The 23792-nt window shown below is 45.6% G+C and overlaps 2 protein-coding genes across 3 annotated transcripts in view; one reads left to right on the forward strand and one right to left on the reverse strand.

The window, feature by feature from the left end:
* The window catches only part of LOC8038037 (protein UBASH3A homolog), a 47973-nt gene extending 30607 nt beyond the window's left edge, over positions 1-17366 (forward strand). For both annotated transcript variants that reach the window (XM_029986706.4, XM_042287132.1), the window contains 3 exons: positions 3406-3498; positions 11901-12149; positions 13268-17366. In XM_029986706.4, the coding sequence (XP_029842566.1) occupies positions 3406-3498; positions 11901-12149; positions 13268-13506 (581 nt within the window). In that variant the 3' untranslated portion in view covers positions 13507-17366. The remainder of the gene's footprint in view (positions 1-3405; positions 3499-11900; positions 12150-13267) is intronic.
* A 5016-nt stretch (positions 17367-22382) lies between these two features.
* On the reverse strand, positions 22383-23560 carry LOC8038038 (5'-AMP-activated protein kinase subunit beta-1). The gene has a single exon (XM_029986711.4). The coding sequence runs from the start codon at positions 23425-23427 to the stop codon at positions 22600-22602; it is 828 nt and encodes a 275-aa protein (XP_029842571.1). The 5' UTR covers positions 23428-23560; the 3' UTR covers positions 22383-22599.
* Positions 23561-23792: the final 232 nt, after the last annotated feature.

Below are 23792 nucleotides of genomic sequence, written 5' to 3' on the forward strand. Positions count from 1 at the left end.
AGTCACCTCACCCCACAAGTGCATGTTTGAGCTCAGTTTCAATAATCCCGTCTAGTACCAGTGAACTAGAACTGAAATTTGTTCATATAGAGCCTTACACATATTTTGTTTGCCAAACGTCCGTTTCTTGTTACTTCATTGGGCGAAAAGCAAGCCGCATCCTCACAGGGTATCAAAGTTGAGCCCAGCTTTTACGCATGAACTTTTAAGGAAACGCAATAAATTCGACCTCACTACGGCACAAAAGTTACTGTGATGTCTTCCTCGTGTCATCATATATCTCCCACTCAAATTTTATACTGATAGAAGATTAAGTTTTCGCAAACGCTGAGATCGGCTAGCTACGACGGAGGCCATAACAAGCGTCCCCTATACTCCTCGCTAAGCCATTTTGCACAAGCTTTTACTGACGCCCAAGATTTGGGCCTGAACGGTGTGTCTGAAATTATCTCTGCACACTCAGGCAGGAAGAAAACAAACGCATAACAAATATTATGACCATTAGCAACCGTTAAACGTGCTTTGAATTCGTTCGAGCACTTGTGTGAAGAATGTCGCACCGTGTGCCGGACGGCCATGAACCCCTATGCGGTGCGCATAGGGGTTCATGCCTGTCCGGCGCACTTCCGGCGAACGGTGCGACATTCTTCACACAAGTGCTCGACTTTTGCTTTCTTAAAACGGTCTGTATGTGCGAATTTGCCTATATGATTGCAGAATAACTCTATGCGCATACGTGATGTTGAATATTAGTGGGAAGCAAGCGGGTGGGGACTTCACTTCGTGCAGTGCTGCGGGTCAGTACAGATAAGAGATAAGAAGTGTGTTAAAATTGAGCTTTTCAATGGCGCCTCCAAATTTTACCTCGCATATTCACATTATTCAGGCATATTAAGAAAAACAGTAATTGCAAAAAGTAATATTTCGTATATGGACGCACAAAACAAACAAACTTCCTGATCAACAACACTAATGTAAAGGCGCGAGCTCGATGTATGCATACTTATTGGTTGATACAGCTGGTTGATTCGTACACAAGCAAGATCCCGAAGCTTCGCAGCGTCGAGATTCCCAGCCCTGGCTCGTCCACATACCTCGATTGGAACGCTAACAGGAAGGCTCAAGTACAAAAATACAAAAAGCATGTGTTAAGATAAGCTATATGTCTCAGGCTTGTGCTAAAGCCTCGAGGTCTGGCCATTTAGGATAGTTTAGAGACCACAAATGACGCTCTCGGGACCAGAAAACAATCTCTTGTCGACCTGTCGATCAAGACCGAAACCATGCTACCCTCCTCCCTGGCCAGCTAGTTCCCTGAGTGCAACGCGCGGTGTTGTTTGCAGGGCTTTATGGAAGTAGTCTACTGGAAAAACTTTGCGAAATGTTGCATGCAAGTTTCCAAGATTGCGTCTTTACTGGCACCATCTCGTTGTCGTCTTTGCTGCCAACCATTTTCTTTACCACTGCCACTTTCAGCAGTGCATGCCAGCAATTGCTAACAATAGCTTAAAAAAAAGGAAGAAAAACCAGCTGCTGCGTGCATACAGAGAACACATGCATCGCACAGCAAGAAGGGGGCATGTGGCCTCCTTATCTTTCACTGTTGCTGCCTCTGTCAGCTGTGCTCTGTGTCGCTTCATGTCCGGGTGAAGCGAAAGCTACAAGCATGAGCATGTTGCCCTGAACAATGTTTTCATTGTACAAACACGCATGCTTGACAGGTATACAGTGGAAGCCTGGAGCTGGTAGTTCTTGTAGTCTCTGCTGCATTTGCACTTAAAGTGAAATGGAGTAAGGTGGTACAAGCTGCCGCCCCAGGCGTGTAATCAAGTCCCACGCTACCTTTCTTTTCTTGTTACTATTGCTAGTAATTGCTGGCATGCGTGCCAGCAATTTAAAAAAAATTCGATTTTAGTTTTTTTCGCAATTTGAAAAGTTTAGTTCTTTCTGCACATTTTCCATTGTCCAAGTGTTTTTAGAAAGCTATATTTCGGGCTGAAAATCACTTCTTCCGAAAGCAAGTAGCAGGTGACCACGCCTCCTTTTGGGATACACTCCCTGTTTATCGATGAATTCTCCAACAAAACAAAATCAACACAAGACCTAAAAGCTTGTCCAGTAACAGATAATCTAAAAAAAATTATTTCGCAACTATTGCATAGCTTTTTTTCAACCAAGACAATCACGAGACGCTGTGCACGTTTTTCCCAGGTGTGTACCGTGTATACATTCAAGCGTTTGTTTTTTCGTAATGACAAAATGGCGGCATTGGATGCTGTTCCTTTATTCAATGGTGGCAGCATTGCAGAAGCCAATGTTTTGAAGTTTTGTGGATGGAACCCTGTTTGGAAAGCCATCAAGTGGCTGAGGGAAGTTGACGTCACTCTAATATACTTTACGGACCAAGCGACATGGCAGGTCACGAAAGAGGCCCGGCAAGCAAGGCGATAAGCCTAAAGGCGACGACATGACTTTAGCCATGCCTTTCAAGCTGGCGGCTATTGAAAAAATGACTCTGAGGCTGTTGGTGCCAATAGAAATTCGTTATTCACCAGTTTTTTTACTTTAAACTCAATTATCTCAAAACAGTGTTTTTTAGTACAGAGGTACCATTTTTTCCTTAACCTGACATTATAGAGGGTTGATTTTTTATTCCTACCACATACATGGGTGTTGAAAAATACTGAACTAAAATTAAAAATGTGCACCTAGCAGTTTTTGAGTTATAAAGTTTTTAATAGATGAAAACAACTAAAATTTCAGTACTAGAATAAAAAAATATATAAAAAAAATGTATTTTAGATTGGTTCAAATAATTCTAGTTCAGTGGATAAAACACAATATTTCGAACAAAATGATATTCACATGACAGGAATACTCCTAATAGTCACCAAGAAAAATGTTCCTCAACATAGCCTCAAATGCATGGGGAGTATAGGACTTACCCTGTGCCCTTAATGCAAGTATCATCTGCTGCACGGGCAATCTGTAAAGAAGTCGTAGTTGCAGTTAAAACAGGAAAAATTATTTTTTGCTCAAATCGACGGAGCGTTTTGTGATAACCTTCTTAAAATCAAGAAACTGCACCATGGAACAAGGTTTTTTTTACTGTGTCCCTGACATCAGTTCCCGTATCGTGAGCGTTTGCAGTAGGAGCCTGCATGCTTATCATCGCTCCTTTCTGAATAAAATTCTGCTGTGGTATCTTGAAACATCACCCTTTCACTGTTTCTCTCCTTGCCACGGGTGGGCGTTTGTTGGGGATATTACAGTTTTGCAGGAGTGCCTGTGCATGGAGTTTATTCTACAGTGAAGTCTAGTTTTGATAGAAAGAATTGTGACTGTAACTAGTATAATTGTGTTACTGACCCCTACTTTGTTTACATATATTTTCTTCCTTTTCAGGAAATGCTATGTATGAAAGCGGTGTCACGTTTAGTCATGTGTACTCTTCCCCTTCACTACGCTGCATACAAACTTGCACCAATATTCTCACAGGTCAGTGCAACTGCCCACTCTCAGGCTGGTACAATTAATTTCCTTTGTGCGTTTGTGACTGCCCATAGCGCAGAGCAGTCTGCTTTCTGTAACTTCTGAACTTCTGTAACCCTGATTTAAAAAATGGTGAATTGAGCCATTCATAGGTAGAAGTCAATCTTACCAGACTCAACAATTGTTTCAAACATGCAAACTGCAGCATTGGGAGAATGGTGGAGCAGTAAAACATTTGTACGTAGTACTACGAAATGGTGTCTCATTACTAACAGATTGTTTTTGCCGTGGCTTGCTTGCTTTTTTTTAGGTATCTAGATAAACACTTCTCCCATCTTTTTGCCTATAGATCCTAATGATCATCTTGCAGAGGAACCATGCATCAATGTCTTTGCATCAACTAATTAGTACCCAAAATAACCATTTCACACATTTATAGAAGGTGGAGCAGGAATCCGTTTTTGTTTGCTTGTGCTGGTTTTTGTGCAAGGGGCACTTATGAGCCCCACATACCCTTTCCTTTTCAACTTCCTGTTTGTTCCCTCAACCAGGTTAGCCCAGTGCTTTAACTATACCAAAAAAACAAAGGATTATCATCTTGCGATAAATAGTTCACAGTCGTGCTTGCCAGAGGTTGAACACAAAAAGACCGTAAGCCTCTAAAGCAGGGGTCTCCAAACCCCAGTCCACGGGCGGCCGCAATCTTTTCATTGATGCCCGGCCCCCGACCCGATGCTGCTAGCAACGCAAAAATAAGCGCACGTGGAAAAAGCTGTTTTGCGACACGCACCAAAACCACAATTGAAGATATCGGAAAGAATGAGAAAAACTGCATCGAAATGCGGATTCTCTCGCCATGACATTTATTGCACATTGTCGTCACCAACGTTACCATTCATAGTCCTCTGTTTAATGTTTGTGCCGGTATGTTAAACTTCCTCTGCAATCTAATGTACATCATATTTAGTATCCTGTGTCATAGCTACTGCATAATGTCATCACCAGGTCTATCATTCTCATTAGTCTTCTGCATTGTGTGAAGATGGCAAAGTTCCTATTCGCTTTGTTTTATATCTGGTGAGTTTTCTGGGTCACGATTGTTTTGTAATGTCATAATATTTGCTCTAATTAAAATTTCTGTATTTATATGTTTACTTACTGTAGGTTTATTTATTTAGTATTTCCTCATTTATATTGTCTTGTTTATTTTCTGGCCCTCGAGGCAGCGACGTAACTCCCAGTCTGGCCCCCTAGAACGTTTGAAGGCCCCTGCCCTAGAACAGCGAAAGAGGAAAAAGAAAAAAATAGCTACAGCCACAGCTCCGCTTCGAAGCATGTCGCGTTACGCGACAACTCGGTGTCACCATGAAAGAGACACTCCAAGGGAAAAAAAAGTTTTTTTTTTTTAAAGGGCATAGATTGGACACATAATCTTTTAAAAAATTTTTCCACAAAAAAAAATAAAACATTTTCGCGCAATGTTTTTACATTGTTCAATGCAATTTAGGTGGGGGTCACAGCCCATTTTAAGCTTGCTTATTACTACTGGACTGGCTTGGCTGCTCGACCGAACAGGCTCACAAGCGTAGTGCCTCCCTTTTGCGTCATCCGGTGCACCCAGTCTGGGAGTCTAACACCGCCTGCTAGTCGTGCGAGCAGACGAGCGGCAGCCTCCGGCATTGTCTGCTATTTCACCGCCGTCTGTCTCCGACCGCATTGCCGTGAAACGTAGACACAAAAGCTGCGCGTCGGCGTCCGTTTTCGGCTCCGTCCGTCTGCTATTCGTCCCCCGTCTAGAAACGTCTGATACGCTCAGAAGACGCGATCATGAAAGCGGCATTCTAGCAATCCATCATGCACGAGCCACAGTCCAATACGAGCGTCTGTCAGCATCTATCGATGTGCGTAATAAGCGACCGAGAGAACTAAAAATATCAACAAAATAAATATGCAATCTTTCTAGATTTGTTGTTCTTGTTATTTTTTTTTTTTTTTCACATGGCATTCACGAGCAAGGTGGGTTAAGCAAAATGAGTGTCATGACGCGCAATTAAAACATGACAAAAATATTCGCATTGGTGGGCCAGGTGCACTGCAAAACTTGAAAGCTTGCCTTTCAAGGTGCTGTGACGGGAACATACCTAGACAAACTTGATACGAGCCGAACGCCCGATTGCCTCCATCCAAATGACTCACAAATTCTTACCTGTGTAGGTATCTTCTCGTCATTAAAACCATGGTCACGATTGTGATGTATCTGCTTATGCTATAGCAGATGGCGGGACATGTTGGGAAGCACGCGGTCCCCGCGTACTGAGAGCACGCGGTTTGAAAGATGACGGGTCTCGGTCAGTCGGAAGCCATGATTAAAACAAACGAGTCGAGCGACTAACAGCTGCAACTGGGTCTTACTCGCGATACATCACACTTTTGGCGACGAGGTCGATTAACGGACACCACAAGGGCGAGTGAACGATGGCTACCCAGGGCAAGCTGGAAGAATTTGATGGAACAGCGTGGTTGTCTTGGGCAGAGCGACTTGGATTCTACTGCAAAGCAAACGGAGTGCTGCAGCCTACAAAGAAGAGTGCTTTACTGCTGACCCTTCGCGGAGCAAAAACCTACGAAGTGGTACGAGCGCTCGTGGCACCAAAGACTCCTGGTGAGGTCAGTTTCGACGAGCTCATGGCGACATTGAAGAAACACTACGACCCGCGGCCGTCGGAGCTTTTCAGCAGGACGAGATTTCAGCGAAGAGACCAGCAGGCTATGTCGCAGCTTTAAAAAAGCTTTCTGCCAACTGCAATTTCGGAGTTCTGACAGCAACCCCAGCGGCGGTCACAGCTAGCACCAGCAACGCAGGTTCCGCAGGCGAAGCACGATCTCCTGCTCAACAGCCAGAGCTGAACCCAACGTTGCTGCCTCTCGATGTAATATTTAGGGATCGTTTTGTGTGCGGCCTGCGCAATGAACATTTACAACAGCGACTGTTTGCAGAAGTAAACCTGACTTTCAGAAGGCGCACGACATGGCGTTAAAGCGGTTTTAGCGCAGCTAGACAAAGACGGAAACGAAGCTCCCATCATGTTTACCTCGAGAACCTTGGGAGAAGCGGGAAAGAACTATTCGCAATTGGATCGAGAAGGTCTTGCTATTGTGTTTGCCATGCAACGTTTCCACCGATATCTTGCCGGACGTCACGTGACAGTAACCACCGACCATCAGCCTTTGCTTGGGATTATGGGTCCGAAAGCTCCAGTGCCCGCGGTTCTGTCACCGCGCATGACACGATGGTGTGAGAAATTAGCTGGTTACGACTACGAACTCGTCTACAGAGCAGGATAACGCAACCGAAACACAGACGCGTTGAGCAGACTACCATTAAGAGAAAGTGAAGATGAACCGGAACCACCAGGGGACATTCTTATACTGGAAGCATTGACTAAGCCTCCCATGACAGCTAAAGACCTTGCAGACCAGACTGCTGTGGACCCCACGCTTTCTGAAGTTCTACAAGCAGTCAAGAGTGGAGAGGTCAAGAAGCTAGCTGGCGAGCGTTTCACAGCCTGCAAGATGAAGTCCACGGAGCTATTGATACACCGAGGTTGCCTAATCTGGGGATCGCGCATCGTAATTCCCACTTCTATGAGACCAAAGGCCTTGGTACATGCAGGACACAGGGAAGTGGTCGCCATGAAGGCTTGCGCCCGAAGTTACCTCTGGTGGCCGGGGATCGACAAGAAGATTGAGTCCTGTGTGGCCCAGTGCGACACGTGTCAGCGACACCAGAAGACGATACCCAAAGGAAGCAGCCCAACATGGGAAAGACCGTCGACTCCGTGGGACACCCTTCATGTAGACTTTGCAGGACCGGTGGACGGAAAAGTGTTCCTGGTCATTGTGGATGCGTTCACTAAATGGCTTGAAGTATGTGCTATTTCGAGTATGACCTCAGCATCCGTTATCTGCGAGTTACGCAACGTTTTTGCGACGTTCGGTGTACCACGAAAAGTGGTATCGGATAATGGGTCGGCTTTTGTTTCCAATGAGATAAAGACATTTTACCGCCTAAATGGAGTTTTGCCGGTCACAAGTGTGCCGTAACACCCCGCAACAAACGGCCAAGCGGAACGGATGGTGCAGCAGCTGAAGCAGACACTTGCTAAAAGAGGAAGGGAGGAATTTAAGTGTTTTCTACCACGGTTCCTCTACAAGCAACATACCACAGCGCACACGGCGACAGGCAAGACACCAGCGTGGATGGTGTTTGGACGAGAGTTGCCATCTCCACTTGAGAGACTGATACGCGTACCGAAGGACGAGGTACAAGCGACAACCGAAAAACCACGCCAGTTTATGGTGGGACAACCCGTATGGATTCTGAAGTTCCCAAGTGGACGAACTTGGATGTCGGGGGTCATCACAGAGCGCCTGGGTTCGCGGTCAGGGATAATCCAGACAGAAGACGGACTAGTTCGACGGCAAATGGACCACATACGACCAAGGCTATTAGCTGCATGTCGGTCGAGTGATACACCCTCAGCAGCCTGGGGCTTGGACGTTCAGGCCGACGAGGTACCAGCTGACGCGATAAGTGCAGAAGGCCCCGAACTGTCCGAACCTGTGGCTATGCCCATCCAGGCAGGAACGCGTGAGCGAAGACCGCCCACAAGATACGGGATCACAGCCAAGTGAGGGGAAGATGTGATGTATCTGCTTATGCTATAGCAGATGGCGGGACATGTTGGGAAGCACGCTGTCCCTGCGTACTGAGAGCGCGCGGTTTGAAAGAGCACAGGTCTCGGTCAGTCGGGAGCCATGATTAAAACGAACGAGTCGAGCGACTAAAGGCTGCAACTGGGTCTTACTCGCGATACATCACAACAAACATGATGGTTGCACAATTCACAGAGCAGTGGGGCCGCTTTTACGGGAACCAACATCTAGATTCAGCATAAACGCGCGAAGACAGAAATCAAGCCAAATCAATCAGAATAGTTGATCTGGGATGCTAGGCTCAGGCCAATCCCACTAAAAGAACAAGCACCCACACAGCGCTTCCGAAGACGCATGCTTGCGACAGTTGTTCGTTGCAAACTGTGTAACTGTGTCAGTTGATGAAATCTTCCTCTAAACACCTCTGTAAACTTAAAACGACCCGCACTCATAAAAATTGACATGCTCAACGAGCTGCGTTTGTTCAGCACTTCGTAGACGCCGGTAGCCATGTTTGTTGATGTTTCAAACCAAAGTGTGAGAAGCAAACTCAGAATAATTTTCAAAACAATATTGATTCTATCTACTATCTAGCGCAAAGATACACATTTACAACCAACCTTTCACACATCAATCACCTCTCCTTCCAATGAGAGATGTAAGCACTTTGTAAGCACGGGGTGGGGTTTAGCGGTCTGTGACCTCCTCCTTCTGCACCTGAATTGCCTGTAGCAACATAAATATTGTGCAAAGAAAATTTCTTTTCGTGGAAAAACTATTTAAAAAAATAAGTGTCCCATCTTCACCTTTTCAAATTTTTTTTTTTTTTTTTTTTTCTTGCAGTGTTTTTTTTTAAGAGATAGCCGCACTTGGAGGAGAAGGGTTTTCTGGTTCTTTGCTAAAAGCTTCTGTTTCCAGTATTGTGATTGCTGCGCCAAACTTCGCCAAAAAGCTTACCCTGCTACATCCTGCTACATTTAGCCTAAATGTCAGGAACTTGCGCCAACATTGCACCCAAAACTTCATTTCGCTTTATTAATACAAAAAAATAAAGTGGCTCAGGCCCCGCTACACATCTGGATCGGTATGGTAGGCTTTTCCCAATTTTCAGAACTTTCGATTTTAGCCTAAAATGACTTACTATCCTATTTGGTCTCTCTGTCAGTGTCAAACACTGACAATACGCTGCATTTTCTCAATATCTCTTATGTTCCTAGTCTGCTCCGGCGTGTAAATTAGCTTTGTTGAGTGCGCTTCTCAGCGCACTCTTGTGTACTGCAGTGAAGCGGCAACCGCTAAGCAATCATCGAAATTTTGCTTATCTTTTTTGGTTGCAGTGCATCTGAGCACTAAAGGGATTCCCCCCAGAGCGGGACGTTAAACAAGCAAGCATCGTGTATATTAAAAGAAGGAACTTTGTGAGTGTTAATGTAACAGCTCTTAGTTGCAGTAAATTATTTCTGAATTAAACTGAGGCCATTATTTATGATTGACTATGGTATTTTGGCGATATCTTTTTCAAATTTGGGATTTAGTGAGGGCACTCGCAAGAAAATTAATGCTAACTGCTCTGTAGGTTTATTTTTGTTTGAACTCTGTTATTTAGTTTGCACCTTTATACAGTATAGACCACCTACAACGTAACCGCTTACAGTGCAGGACCGGGTATAACGCGGCTTTTTTAAACCACCGGTTCGCCTCCCATAGAACTCCATGTAATTACATACCGCTTAAAATGCAGGCGCACGAAGGGAAATACCGGTTATAGTGCGGTTTCTGTAACAGCCCGCCGACCGCGGCGACCAACCGACGCAGCGAGCACGCTTCCCTGTGCGACACTAGATAACGGCGCTAGCCGCAAGCGGCACTCGCGGGGCAAGGAGGTTGCTCGAAGAAGCGGGGAGAAGCGAAGAGAGAGGCTTCAGTTGCCATAGCGACGGAGACCGCACACGCGTGTCGTTCACGTGCGTGCTGTGCGTCCCTCCGCTCTGTGCGTTGGAAACAACCGCAACGACAGACCAATCGCAGGTCGAGGAGAAATGTTCGCGCGCGTTGCATGCCGGTCGTGGGCCGGCTGCTTCTATCCGCAAACATGGTGTCGGTTGTGATCGTCGACGTAGACGGTGTGGTGGACGCTCATCGTTCCCCGTAAAAGCGCTATCCTTGACTGTGAATTTTCGTTGTGTGTCGCTATGATAACCCATCATGTACTAGGAGGAAAGCTCCACCTATTCGTGCGGCGATGTCGTGGCGGCACTCTCAAGACGGCAGAAACGCCCGTGTCGTCGTGTTTGTTTACTTCGACTACAGTGGTGCTTTCTAAGCATTTGTGTTTTCGAACATCGCCCGGATTTCTTATTTGAAGCATTTCATGCCTGTGCTCAAGTTGAAGGTATTACTGGCGCGTACCGTAGAAGGGAGGTGAATTTTCACGCGTTTTTATCGCCAGAGAAAAGTGATTAGGGTTAGCAATCCTGAACGCTCGCAACGTCCGTCCCCAACCCGCGGCGCCGTTAGAAGGCTGCGCCAGGCAGAAGTCTCTCATGTCTTTCAAAATGTGTGACACACTTGAGAGAGAAGTTTACTAGTCTGGTGAAATAAAGACTTTCCTCTGACTAAGCTTTATTCTTCATCTAACATAAAATAAAGTCTTTTACAAAGGTAAGTTGTCTCATGGCATGTATTTTGGCCTGAAAAATTGATGTTTTGGTTATAACGCGGTACCGCTTATAGTGCGGATTTTCGCGACTTCCGCGACATACGTTATATGCGGTTTAACTGTATATGTTTTATCCATTCCAGGTACAGTCAATAGAATAAATTAAAACTAAATTCGGTGAAGCAGTAGAAAGCAGCTTGGGAAGAACTCTAATGACTTTGGCTGGATTGTTTTAACAAAGGCATACTTATCGTTTACATACCAATCTCGGTTATTATGAGGTTCTACATACAAAATGTCATCAATTTTTAATTTAATGACAAAATATTTTTATCGTTTTAGTTTGAATTAAAAATTTCTGTTTTATTACAACGAACTTGAAGGAAACACCGATTTGTGTGCTCAAGATTATTCTAACACTATTTTAGTAGAATATGCTATTTAGTTTACATCTTATTTTATACCTAAAATGACCATTGACAGCTGTCTAGTATACTGTCCTTCATCGATCAGCATCTTGTTGCCATGCCTAGTGCTTCTATCTGCAACAACACAGCTATTTCTGTGTTTGAGGAAATCAAACCTGCCATTGCACATAAGTGTGAAGGTAAAGCATGTTAGTTTTTTTAGTGGGACAGGCCAACACAGGAATCTTAACATAATATTGACAGTGGTATGAATAAAAATGAAGTGTGTGCTTGTGCTCCAAAACTGCTCCATAATGGATGTTTGACTGCTCCAAAAGGTGCCACAAAATTACTCGGGTCGATCGCATCACTGGCTTCACGCTCTCTCGAAAAAAGACATCTCAAGAATTTTTTTAGTATCTTTGGTTAACTACGTGAGGCTCAAAATAACCTTTGCACATTCCCAACGCACGAAACAGGCATCGGTTCTTGTCCACATACGCAAGTGCCTCCCACCAAAAAGGCGTCGCCGAGCAGGACATTTTGTCACCGGCTCGCCCCGTTGTCGTCTCGCTCGTTTCGACGGGCGGGCCGCTAAAGCTTCTCAACCCCCTTGCCGTCGGCAGCCCTGCACTTCGAGGACGTGCCCATCAACGTGGAGCCCGGCCTGTTCGAATGGCTGGCTTGGTACCCTGAAGGCACCCCCATCTGGATGACCCCCGCCGAGTTCAAGAGCATCGGCTACCACGTCAACACGGAGTACAAGCCCCTGATTGAGGCGGAGGACCTCGGGCACAAGAAGGAGTCGATCGAGCAGTACTACGTGCGCAGCTTCTACGTGGCCCAGAACCTCCTCAAGAAGACAGCCTCGGAAGGTGCGCAGCGTTCCCGCCAACCTGGTTTCGTAGGCACCAGCGTTGCGAGGGGGCTTGGGCTAAAGGCCGCTTCACACACTTGCGCCTGCTTTTGACCGAGTGCCTTAAAAACTCTCGGGATCTCTTACGACAAGAGAAGACACTGGTGCCGTCTATCGGGCTGCTCTGGAACTCTTGGCATTCCCGTATACTTTCTATTGTTTTCAGGCATCCTTCTTTCTTTCTTGGCTTGACAAACTTTCGACAATGTTACGAACGACTATTTCTCGTAGATAGTACATACATTTGATCTCGCAAATACTGCAAAACCCTTGCTATGGTGAAATGCAGTTCCGGAGTGACCCGATAGTTTGCATCGTTGCGGGTTAGCCCTGTTGAGTGCGCTTGTCACCGAGCACCCGTGCACTCCGGGTAAGCAATACCCACAAAGCCTGCGAACTCCGCGGTTACTGCTTCTCTGCAGTGCACAGGTGCTCGGTGAGAAGCACACTCAATGGGGCTAACTTGCTGCAATCAACACTTTTAAAAGTATGAATATCGCAGTTCATCTCGAAGCGAATGACAAGTAGCGCATTATTTTTAATTACTATTCGAAAATTCAAATATTCGCACAACATTACTAGTAATAATTATGAACATTTTCTTTATGCCTCGAGGAAAGTGTTCACTTTGGTAAAGTGAAGTTTTTCTATAACCTACTGCGTATTAGAATTCTGGCAGGGAACTTTCGAAATGCATGATAAGAGTTATTCAGAAATCTCAACTAAAATCAGGTTCACCGAATGGAGCCCTACACACACATGGTTGTTGGAGATTAAGCTAGGGAGAACTCGAACATATGCCAAGGAATGCTGTCTCAAAAGTTCCAACTTTATTCAGTATGCCTGCCGGGGTGCAAGCAGGAACCCGTGCAGTAAACGCATATACTATTCTCACTGACAGCTTAAGCAGTGCAGGGCATGGCTTACTAAGTTCATGCTTCTTGCTTTGTGATTTGTTCTTTGGCATTCGTATTGACAAATGCCCTAATGTCATTGGCGGTGGAGCGGTAAAGAGATGTCGAGGACGCACCACGCCTCGCTGTCCCTAAGCTCTCGTACCACCATGACCCGTTGCAGGGGGCAACGTGCTGCTGGTGGGGCATGCCGCCACCCTGGACACGTGCACACGCCAGCTGACGGGGCGCACACCCCGGTCGGCCGCAGATCTGGTGCAGCTGGTGCACAAGATCCCATACTGCGGGCTGTGCGTGGCCCAGGAGTCCGAGGGCGGCTGGTCCCTGGTGGCACCCCCCACACTGCCGCTGACCCACAGCGCCAACACCCGCTTCGACTGGCGCTCAATGCTCTCGGCGTAGGCGCTGTCGCGCGCAGTCCTGCCGGCTCCGGGGGTCACCATTCTGACGGCTCCCAGCGCCTGTGGCCTACCTGCCAGAGAGGGAGAGCAGGAGTGAGCCAATCTAACTGGCCGTTTCTCCGAGCCTCCGCTAAAGGCACGATGATTACAATAGTGGCGCCTTTAGAGCCTCAAAGCGTCGCGCAAAAAATTTAATTGTGCCGTTTTCCGCGGCGATCTCATTGCCGTGCATTTCGGAACTGCCGCGAGTCCTTGAGATGCTTTGAATGATTTTGGGCAATCCTAAAAAATTCAAGTGGGATTAGGGTGACTCCTAGGGCAAGGGCAGTGATGATGTTGAGCAAATGCAGTGAGCCTCGTGAGGTTAATTTATCAATTGCGTGCAGTCGCAGGATCCAAACAAGAACCAACCTTGTTGGGGATCTCCTACTCATGCGCGTCTGATTGGTATGACTCGTGTTAGAGGCATGCAGTTATGCCACGAGTCAAGCTGTTCTATCCTTAGAACGTTTAAATATTCATGTTACGGAAATCTGTTGTAAGCTGTGGTCACATACTTCTGAGGTTACGTTTCATGTGCACACTCCTCGTCTTGCCGCAATGCTTGGGCCGCCATTTGGCATTTTCGTATGTAAAAAAGGGCGAATTTTAGGCCCCTGGAACACTGCGTATTGGCTTCTGCAGGAGAATACTGATGACATTGTGTACCCTGAAGGAAGGTGAACCACCATGGAGCAGTTTCTTTTTTTTTTTATGCCCATTTTTCAGGCTGTTCCATTATATATAATGCAGAGCATTTGCAGGTGCACTATCTGTTTGCTTGCCATGCTCTGACTGAAAAAAGATTAACCAGACTTTACTTAACAGAAATAATATTTCACCCCCTATACAGGATTCAATTTCACTTGGAGCAATGTGCATGCTAATGCATCCTGTTTACATTCAAAGCTTGCTTGTCTGTCCAGTCGGAGGGGGAGGCCCATGGATCTCATAAGCTGTCTATGGATTACCTCAAATAACCTAAAACTCTCGAAGCTTCCCCGCTCCTCCTCTTCCCTGTTGTCGTTGCATCTTAGAAGATGAAAACATGCTCTTTTATCTAGACAAGATCCACTGTTTCCTTTTTTAGTTGTTGTTGGTGCTCTTGTCATTTGCTGTGCTCACGCTCTAATAGGCTCATTCTTCACTTGTGGATTGCCTCTCGGATCTAGCATGCTTTTTATTTGTCGTAGTTTATCTGATAGGTTGCTCTGATTTCGGTGTCGGAGGTAGTGGTATCCTTAACTCTTTCCGTACCACGCCCACAGTCCATCGATCACCTGTTATCGAGAGTTTCCACACGCCACCGAAATTTGCATTTAGTGCGCAGGAACAGATTGCGCCATCTCGTGAATAGCCGAAGAACTACAGCTTCAGTTTCGATTTCGTTTCGCGCTCTCTCCAAGCTGGTGTGCTATCAGAAATAAACCTTTGCACTGCAGTGGCACTTGTCAGGAGCGGCATCCTGCTGACATTGAGGACCGCTACAAAGACAGCCCCAATTTTCAATATATAACTGCTTTTTCTGATTGTTTCTTTGGATGACAGCAACAGTGAGGACTGTGAATGATGTCGGATTGTTCGATTTGAGCTCCTACAGGGATGTTTTATATCCGAAACACAGAAGATCGACAGGTGCTCGTTTGATAGAGTCAGTCTAGCTTTCTAAGCTGTCCTGAGCCGGGGCACACCGTTTTATGTGTGTCGCATACCATGAAAACAGCAGCAGAGGAGAAGCTAGAGCAGTGCTACAACAAACTAAGGTTGTGTGAGCAAAAAAATGTTCTTGAGGACATGCACCTCCAAATGCAACAGCATCTCTCAGTGGCATGATGCCATGAATGCACACTTGGCATTGGACCAAAAAAAGCAGTATCAGATAGTTTTCTAACTTACAGGCCACTAACTTATAGTGGTGTCTATGAAGCACAATTTCTGTATGTAGGGATTTTTTTTTTTTCTTTCTTCAATTATATTTTGATATTATATAACTGCAAATGTTTAAACTTTTTCTTCTCATTTTTGCACAAACTCCAAGTTCAGCATTTAAGTTGGACTAACTTTTTTTCCGACATTAATGAAAATAGTTAAATTCTAAAGAGCAGCTTATTGGCTTCATTTGGATGTATCATAATTTGCCATATGTGACTAGTTTTCTAAATAAAAAAATGTTTAGTCCATCCCTCTATAATCCCTGCTTTTCCCTGTGGTGTGGAAAAAGTTAAGTTCAAAAACAAGTGTTGCATATTGTCCAGTGTGGTTTATTCTCTGTAAATTCTGAATGGCTTCAACATGTAGCATGCCCCCCCTCTGACACACGACAAACCCCTTTTTCTGGGATATCTCAAAAAAGGGGCGCGCGTCGCGGTGTTTAAAAATCCTTTTTTAGGCCGAAAAAGGCCATGCGTGTTTGTAATTTTGGATTTTATAGGATGCTGAGGGTGCGTAGATTGAGTTTGTGCCATAAAAGACCATATCAAAATTCACATTAGTGCCCCTTTAACTAAATCTTTTAGGTAAGTGAAATCAGGTTTAATTGGTTTCATCATGTTGTTGCCCAGTTTCTGGAGCATTTTTGCAGTGTTCAAGCTGCTCAAATTCAAATTAATCACACTTTTACTATGCTCTACTCTGTTTTTTATTCTGAGAGAAAATAATTCTTTTATCTGTCGAGTGACTGATGTTAATCTTGGCAAGTATAAGACAAAATTGTGTCCCAAGCCCATTCAGTTCCAACCACTGAGTCTATTTTAGTCAACTATTTCAGTCTATACTTCGTTGCACAGTAAGTGGGAGCAAGAGCCACGGAATGTTCTGCCTCAAATGACATTTTCACTATGTGAGCACAAGGGCATGAAAAGCATGTTCAAAGTCTGGTGCTTGTTCAAGCATCATCTGGTTTGCTCACACTTAGGGTGGAACAGAATCCAGATTGTTAGCTTTCGCCAAATGTTGCATTACTTCAGAGCTTGTTTATTGAGGAACAGACCAGGATGCACCCAGGAAATGTTAGTTAAGGCTAATTCACACTGTTGCAACCGAGTCTGACAAAACCAGTTTTTAAGCCTCTTGTGACGGCTTACGACCGTGCCACGCAGCAGCGTCGTCTTTCGTAAGCGGCTGAAAACCCCGTCTTCTTGGACTCAGTGGTAGTCGGTTGCAACAGCATGAACCAGCCTTTATTCGGTTCATTGGCATACTTTGCAATGGTAGCTACTCATGAGCTGTAATACCCAGGTGGATGCACATTCTCTTTCTATTGGTAACTGGGCTTGCAAGCATGTATCTGATCATGAGTATTGTGCATGGAGGACCACTCCGACAGGGGATTGTATCCTGACATATCTGTTGTGAGAGGATACACTAGTGTGAATTCATCATGTAAATTCGAAAGTTTTTGACCATTGCAGTTTTCTTGGCACTTTGGAAACAATTGACTGTGAAGGTTGACTGTAAAAGGAAATGCTGGTGAAGGAAGGTTATTTGTACGAAGCTTGTTCTGTATGGTGTGTGCTCAAGTTTGTCTATTTATAGCTTTTTTTTCAGCCATACGTGTTACTTTGGAATGTAGCAGCACAGTCACTGATAGTGATATGAATACTGTTTCTTTAGGATGGGCTAAAATCCTATGATAGGAATATGCTTTTACAGTTTATTGAGGTTTGTGTACAGGTTCGGAAATATGATGCCCTTTATTTTAGACTTCAGCTTTGTTCTTAAACTAAAACGAGGGCAAAATGCATCCATTGCTGCGGTTATTTCTTGTTTACTTTAGATTCCACTTTTTTCACAAATTGAATAATTAAAAATTCCTGTTGTATCGAGTTGGGGCTGGCTGTTGAAAAACTTCTTAGTATTGCCACTCTCCTAAGCATTCCAAAATACCTTTGGTAGCTACACAGCTGCTCTACAGTTTTTAGGTGCCAATATGCCGATAGGGTTAACAAATCATTTATCTGTCACAATGTTATGCCAAGCTAATAAGAATTACCTTTCACTATTTTGCTTTTAATGCACAAGGAGGAAAACAAACGATTCGGCAGAGACAGTCTCTTAAGACTGCTTACATGTAGGAATGCTCTCGCATTCCTACGTGCAGCGCATTCTTACAAGCAGCGTGCCACGTCTTTGTTTTTCACACGGCGCTCCAGCGGTGACATCACACTTCCCCATTGCGCAGGCGTAGCCAGTGAACCCTGCCGGCTTCACGATGGCTTCCGTGTTAAGGTATCTGCGTTGCTGTGCTTTTCTTTTTGTTTCATTTCTGAGGCGCATCCACTTCGACCTTGAGCGGCGCATGCTTGATGACATATTTTTATGACCATCTTTCGGGCACAACGCTGACGCCTTTTCACATAATGGGACAACGAAGGCTTTCGCCTTAAAACTAGTAGCCCATTCTCTGAATTTCATTCCTCTTCATTGTTATTTTAAAAAGATTGATGGCCAGCAGTTGAAGCTTGATTTTTTGTACAACTGCAGCTGGTATGAAATTTGCTGGTCTGTACTTTTTGTCACAGGCAGGATAAGTTAAACAGAGCTAAGGTTATGTGTGCCTACAGATTGTGCTCACTGTATGCATTGATCACAAGAGAAACTACAAGTATATCGAGTACCACCCATCTATGAGAGCAAGAATGCGAAGAAAACCGAATCCCAAACCTCACGCTGAAACAGCGTTTTGAATAAGCAAGACAGCACTGTCTAATCGGGCATATGCTGGTACCAGTTCCGCATTGCATGCTTCCTGAGCATTATTTTTCTTCTCGTCGCCACAACCGCAGCCATTGGTTGCACGCTTCTCAGACTTTTTTCTTTTGGGCAGCTGGAATTGACCCATCAATGCCTGGCCAAGTTATAGATTGCATTGTTTGCAAAGGTTCTATCAGATGGCTTGAAAGCAGGTACCTTTGGTGGAAGCCTACATTATTGAGGCATTCACCTGCTAAAACACCGTCTGCCATGAATTCCATGCTAGAGTTCCCATGTTTTAGAGCGCAGCTTTTAGGGGCCCGTTTCCGGCTTGAGCGGCGTCGGCGTAACCGCGAGGTCACGTGACCCCCCCCCCCCCCCCCCCCGAGGTCACGTGACCCACCCAGGTCACGTGACACCCCTAGGTCACATGACCCTCGAGGTCACGTGACCCCCTGAGGTCACGTGACCTTCAGAAGTCACGTGACCCCCTGAAGTCACGTGATCCCCTTGAGGTCACGTGACCCCCTGAGGTCACCTGACCCCTTGAGGTCACGTGACCCCCTTGAGGTCACGTGACCTCAAGGAGTCACCTATCCCTCAGAACGCTTCCATCTTCCTCCTCAAGAGCTGCGCTCTAACCGGCGTTACAGGGAATTGTAAACGGCTTTCATTTTTTCAAGAAACAGATGGGTTACGTTCGATGTATTGTTTGTTGGTAGAAATATTACAATTGATAAATCCACACAATGAATGTCCAGGTAAATAATAGCATGCAATTGTAAATATTATGGGCTAGAGTGGGAGGCTTTTGGCATGCTCGGCTGTTAAAGCTGTATAAACTTCTAAACCAAATATTGCTAAAAGCATTAAACGGCACGATTATCTTTTTATTTTATTTTCTTAATATTTAAGGGTGGTGCATTTTATCTAGCTTGATGTTTTATGGAACTCTCTCTTTTGGTGTTGTACGGAATAGACAAAGTATCCTTGTTTTGTGTATCTGCGACGTTCTGCTGCAAGCTTGTAGCAATTCAGCTGTTGTAAAGTGTTCATGCATGTGCTCTGTGGTGGCATTTTTGTGATGTTCTAAAATGTTCTATTAAATATTCCCATGCTGGTTGTTGGGAAAAGGGCTTTCCAAGGCTATGAATGCTGGTGCACCAAAACATAATTTCTTCTGTGGTTTTTCAGCTGTGTAAACTTGCACATGTTGATGCTTTTTACGTTGTTCATTGTACTGTGCTATGACCTAAAGTGCCATTGGGTCTGGGTGGTTTTTATTTTAACACTGCTGGCAAAAATTTCTTGTCAGACAGTGGGGTGCTGTTGCTGCGACGATTATAACAGCATCCTCCAACGTGGCTTACAACTGATTTTGTTGTTTTTGTCAATGTGTTAGCGTTCTCCTGTCGTTAATTTATGGCTTGTAAATACACAGGTCCTCAAGATGCGAAATCTGAGGTGTAAAAATGGTCAGGTGTGGTTCTGTACATTACTGGTTGTTTGTAAGCGAGCTGTCTAGAGTGTATTTTAAACTTGATGCACACAATTTGAGGTGTAAAGCAAACAAGTTCACCAATTAAATTATTTCTTGTTAATTATGTTTTCTTTTGTGTTATTTGTCTCCTTTTTATTCCAACTGCCAACTGAAGATCAAGAGAGGTCATGTGTGATGTTACATACTTGCACTGCATGAGCATGAAGTCTGCCTGGTTGTTTGGCCAGTGTGGCATGACTGCGCATGTTGCACCCTATGTGGAGAGGAAGTCGTCTGCTTCTTGCGCAGGTGTTGCGGTGATGTCAGAATGACGCTGAGCTCTGGTTGGCTTTGATTGAAAGGGCAGTAGGTGGACCTCAATGCTAGATGCCTTGAGGTCTACCCACTATTTTTTTCAATCAGCAAATAAGAGCTCAGCATTCCGATATCATCGCAGCCCCTGTGCAAGAAGCAAACAAACTTGCACTTTGCATTGAACTCGCACTTTTAGTGTCTCTTTGTAAAAAATGTGTTGAATTGCCATCTGACTTAAATAACAATACTACTTATGATGCCTCTCGAATGAAGACATAGACACAAACATCTTGAACATGGCTTCGTTTATAACTCTACATAGGAGCACTCAACGCTCACTCCTCGCATGCTGCGAGAATTTCCTTGACATATTTACAAAATTTGCATCTATGCAAGTGAGGTACACTCCATGTCATTTACAGCTGGGTATTTGAAAAGAAAAAGTATTACTTCTAAAGGCAAGCGTGCTACTCCGTTTTACACCACCACATTGATGGCCCGTACATGTCGGCTCCTTAAAAAATGAGCACACTGCTACACGTGGCTTGGAGGACTCGCTGACTGCACAGCCGTACCAGAACTGTTTTGAATGCCGTGGTGTTCCCGAGTAGAAAATGTGGCGCGTCGGACAAGGCAAGCACGACTCGGGGCCAAGATGTATGTAAAGTCTCCGCCAATATGAAAGACCCACCTGGAGTGCAAGGCAGAGACAGCGGCTGGTGTGGGGCACAGCGCACATTGTGCACAGTTTCATATCGTTGCAAGGGGAGTAAAACTCTACGATGCAGCCACACAGGCGAAATGCCTCCCTTTCCCTCGAAGTGACACGGAATCGCCCAAAGCATGAACAACGCCCCCCCCCCCCCCCCCCCCACACACACACACACAAGCCACCGTCTCCACCACATGTTCAAAGTAGGCCTTTCATGTCGGAGACTGTACTATGCCAAACTTTGTTCAGTAAAACACGCGAGCGGTGGCCGGACTGTAGCCCCCATATGGGAGGCACTCCACAAGGGGCAATTCCAAGTGGGTGTCACCTAACTCTCGGGTGATGTTCCTGGAAGTGCCCGCCATCTGGTGCTGGCCATATGAAGCAGCCTCTGTTCATGTGTTACAGCTCATTAACTCCAGCATAGTATATCTCTTGTGGCCATATCCACCCGACTTCAATTCACAATTTGTGGAAGCTTACCCCCCACCCCAATGCCGATCGGAGAGTACAGCAGCATCTTGTCAGCTCAAGAGTTCAAGCAAAACAACCGAATGTGCATTGTTTCACAATAGAAATTCTCCATCAGCATTACCATCTGTTGACTAACAGTGCTATGCTGATAAGCATCAACCAACTAGTTCTAAGAGCATATGAATGAACTGTGACTCAATTTCTTTGTAGCAGTGTTCGGCGGCGTTGCATAACTTAGGTATATAAGCATTGCAGCAAACCGACGAAAGGTCTTGCCTCCCGTTATACTAAAAGCATTCTCCAAGGCAAAAGGATGGCACAGACAGCTTGTCTAGACAAAAAAAAAAAAAAATATACACCAAAATATAATTGCAAAATAATTTGACAACAATATCTGCAGTCTTGCATGTGACCAATATAAAGAAAAGATTTGCAGACACTTGATGCATGCCTTGGTATTGGCAGCAAGAGGCATGTTGGAGACACTGGTGAATGTTGAGTCTATCGTGCCTGCTTCGAGCAAAGGAAGGAGTTGAATCCTTCAAGATTTTTATGAAAGCCCACCAGTGGCGACGTCCAGACTTTTCAGCACCAACATGCTTTGTAGCAAAATGAAGATGAGCTGCTCTTGCCAACATGTCAATACAACAAACTTTCATGCTTCTTTGAGCATTAAACTTAGCTTCATAAAGTTAAGAATGTTGCGAGTTACACTTCATAACTGCGAATGAGTAGAAATACTGATTGAGCCAAAGTACAAACAGGATAGTTTTAACAGCAAGCGGCATTCCACATGCAACAGTAAGTTGCCATGCTTACTGACCACCAGTTCCCCGGATGACTTTCAGTTGTATTCCCATCGTGCACGTACCGCAAATGGCAATAGCAGTTAGCTGAAATGACAGTTCAAAGTTTAGCAAATTAATGCATGTCGCATAGAAGGCAATCTGCCGGGAGAGCATGCCAAATGTTTTATTGCCGAAATGGCAGACAGCGGAATGTCATTTAATATTCTAAAGCGACTGGAGTATTCCTCCCAGAGAATAGCATTGGACCGTGTACACGGTCCATGCCGTTGTGCGGATGGCCAGATCGTCCCTTAGGACCTAGGAGGAGGCTTGACTAAATTTCGAAGACCATGGAATGCACCATATGTAAAACTCCGTTCAACTTAATAAACTTTAATAAACACAACAACTGCATGGCAATTATAACATCCTAGTGCTCGGAACATAAGGCAGGGGCGGAGGGAAAAAGAAAAAAAAAGGGCTGGATCTGGGCTATGAGTAATAGGTCGGAACAATATACAATCATTTGACACGATCAAGGTAACGAAAGTCCAGCAGCGGCTTTGTGGCGGTGGCTGGCTCTCCCTCCCGTTTTCAGATGGGCTTGTAGAGCAGCGTGGTGACGTACTTCTTGCGGTACCTGTGCGTTGCACTGAGGACCATGACTCCGTCCTTGATGGACAGTGCGTACAGGTGGTTCAACATGACGTGGTTGGGCTCCGGCAGCAGGGTGGGCTCACACCGCACGGGGACATCCTTGTTCAGGATCACCTGGAGCAGGTGCGGAGGCAGCACGGGCGGTCCCGTCGACTTCTCGTACGGCTTGGGCTGCGGCGGCTCCTGGCCGTAGTCGCCCGGTGGTGAGCCGGAGACGCTCTGCGCGCCGCTTCCCGAGTTCACACTGTCCATGGCCAGCGCCTCGAAGACCTCGAAGTCGGACTGTTTGACGTTGATAAGGTTGTTCTTGGTGCCGAGGTCGTTGTCCACGGTCGGTTCGTTTTGGTCGTGTACCCACTGGCCGTCCACCATGAATTTGTACTGGTGGTCACCCTCGGGGACGTCGAGGATGACGACGAAGTCGCCGTGGCTGTGCACCATCGGGATGGGCTTCCAGTTGGTGAAGGTGCCGCTAATGCACACGTCCTTCCCACCGCCTTCCCACTTGAAGACGGTCGGGAGCGGGGCGTTCAGCTGCGAGTTTCCCTCGAGGGTGGACGCCCGGGGACGGATGTCGGCGTCGCCCTTCCTGAAGCTCGGGAAGTCCTCGGAGTCGTCGAGGGAAGCCTGGTAGATGAAACGGCTCTTCCTCGAACTGCTGGTTGTGAACTCGAAAGCACGGTCATCCTTGCCGGGCGACGACGGCGGATCCGTGTCCGTGGAGAAGGCCCGGTCGCGTTTGCTACCTGACCCGGTGTTGCCCATCTGGCGACTCCGCTGGGTATCGCCGCCGTGGTGAAGCTACAAATAATAATCTATATAACTTTATACGCGATTTGGTAAACAAAATTAATCACAGGCAGCCATTTTATTTGCGTTTCAGCACGCTGTTGCCAGACGTGTTGTTGAAAGGGGAATCAAGGAAATCCAGCGAAAAGTTGAAATCGACGATTCAACTCCTGCAATTTCTGGCCTTTTCTTTGGCAATTTGGATTCTAAGAGAGCTGAAAACCGGCAATTTTTCTGCACAGGAACTTACAAAGCAAAAACACTGAAATCATGTGCCCGCGCATTGTTTTGAGCGCGTACAAGTTTCCTTCGTGTTTAAAGTAAACTTATTCTTATTCGTT

Source organism: Ixodes scapularis, unplaced genomic scaffold (genome assembly GCF_016920785.2).
Source record: "Ixodes scapularis isolate PalLabHiFi unplaced genomic scaffold, ASM1692078v2 PGA_scaffold0__279_contigs__length_252992795, whole genome shotgun sequence".
NCBI lineage: Eukaryota > Metazoa > Arthropoda > Arachnida > Ixodida > Ixodidae > Ixodes > Ixodes scapularis.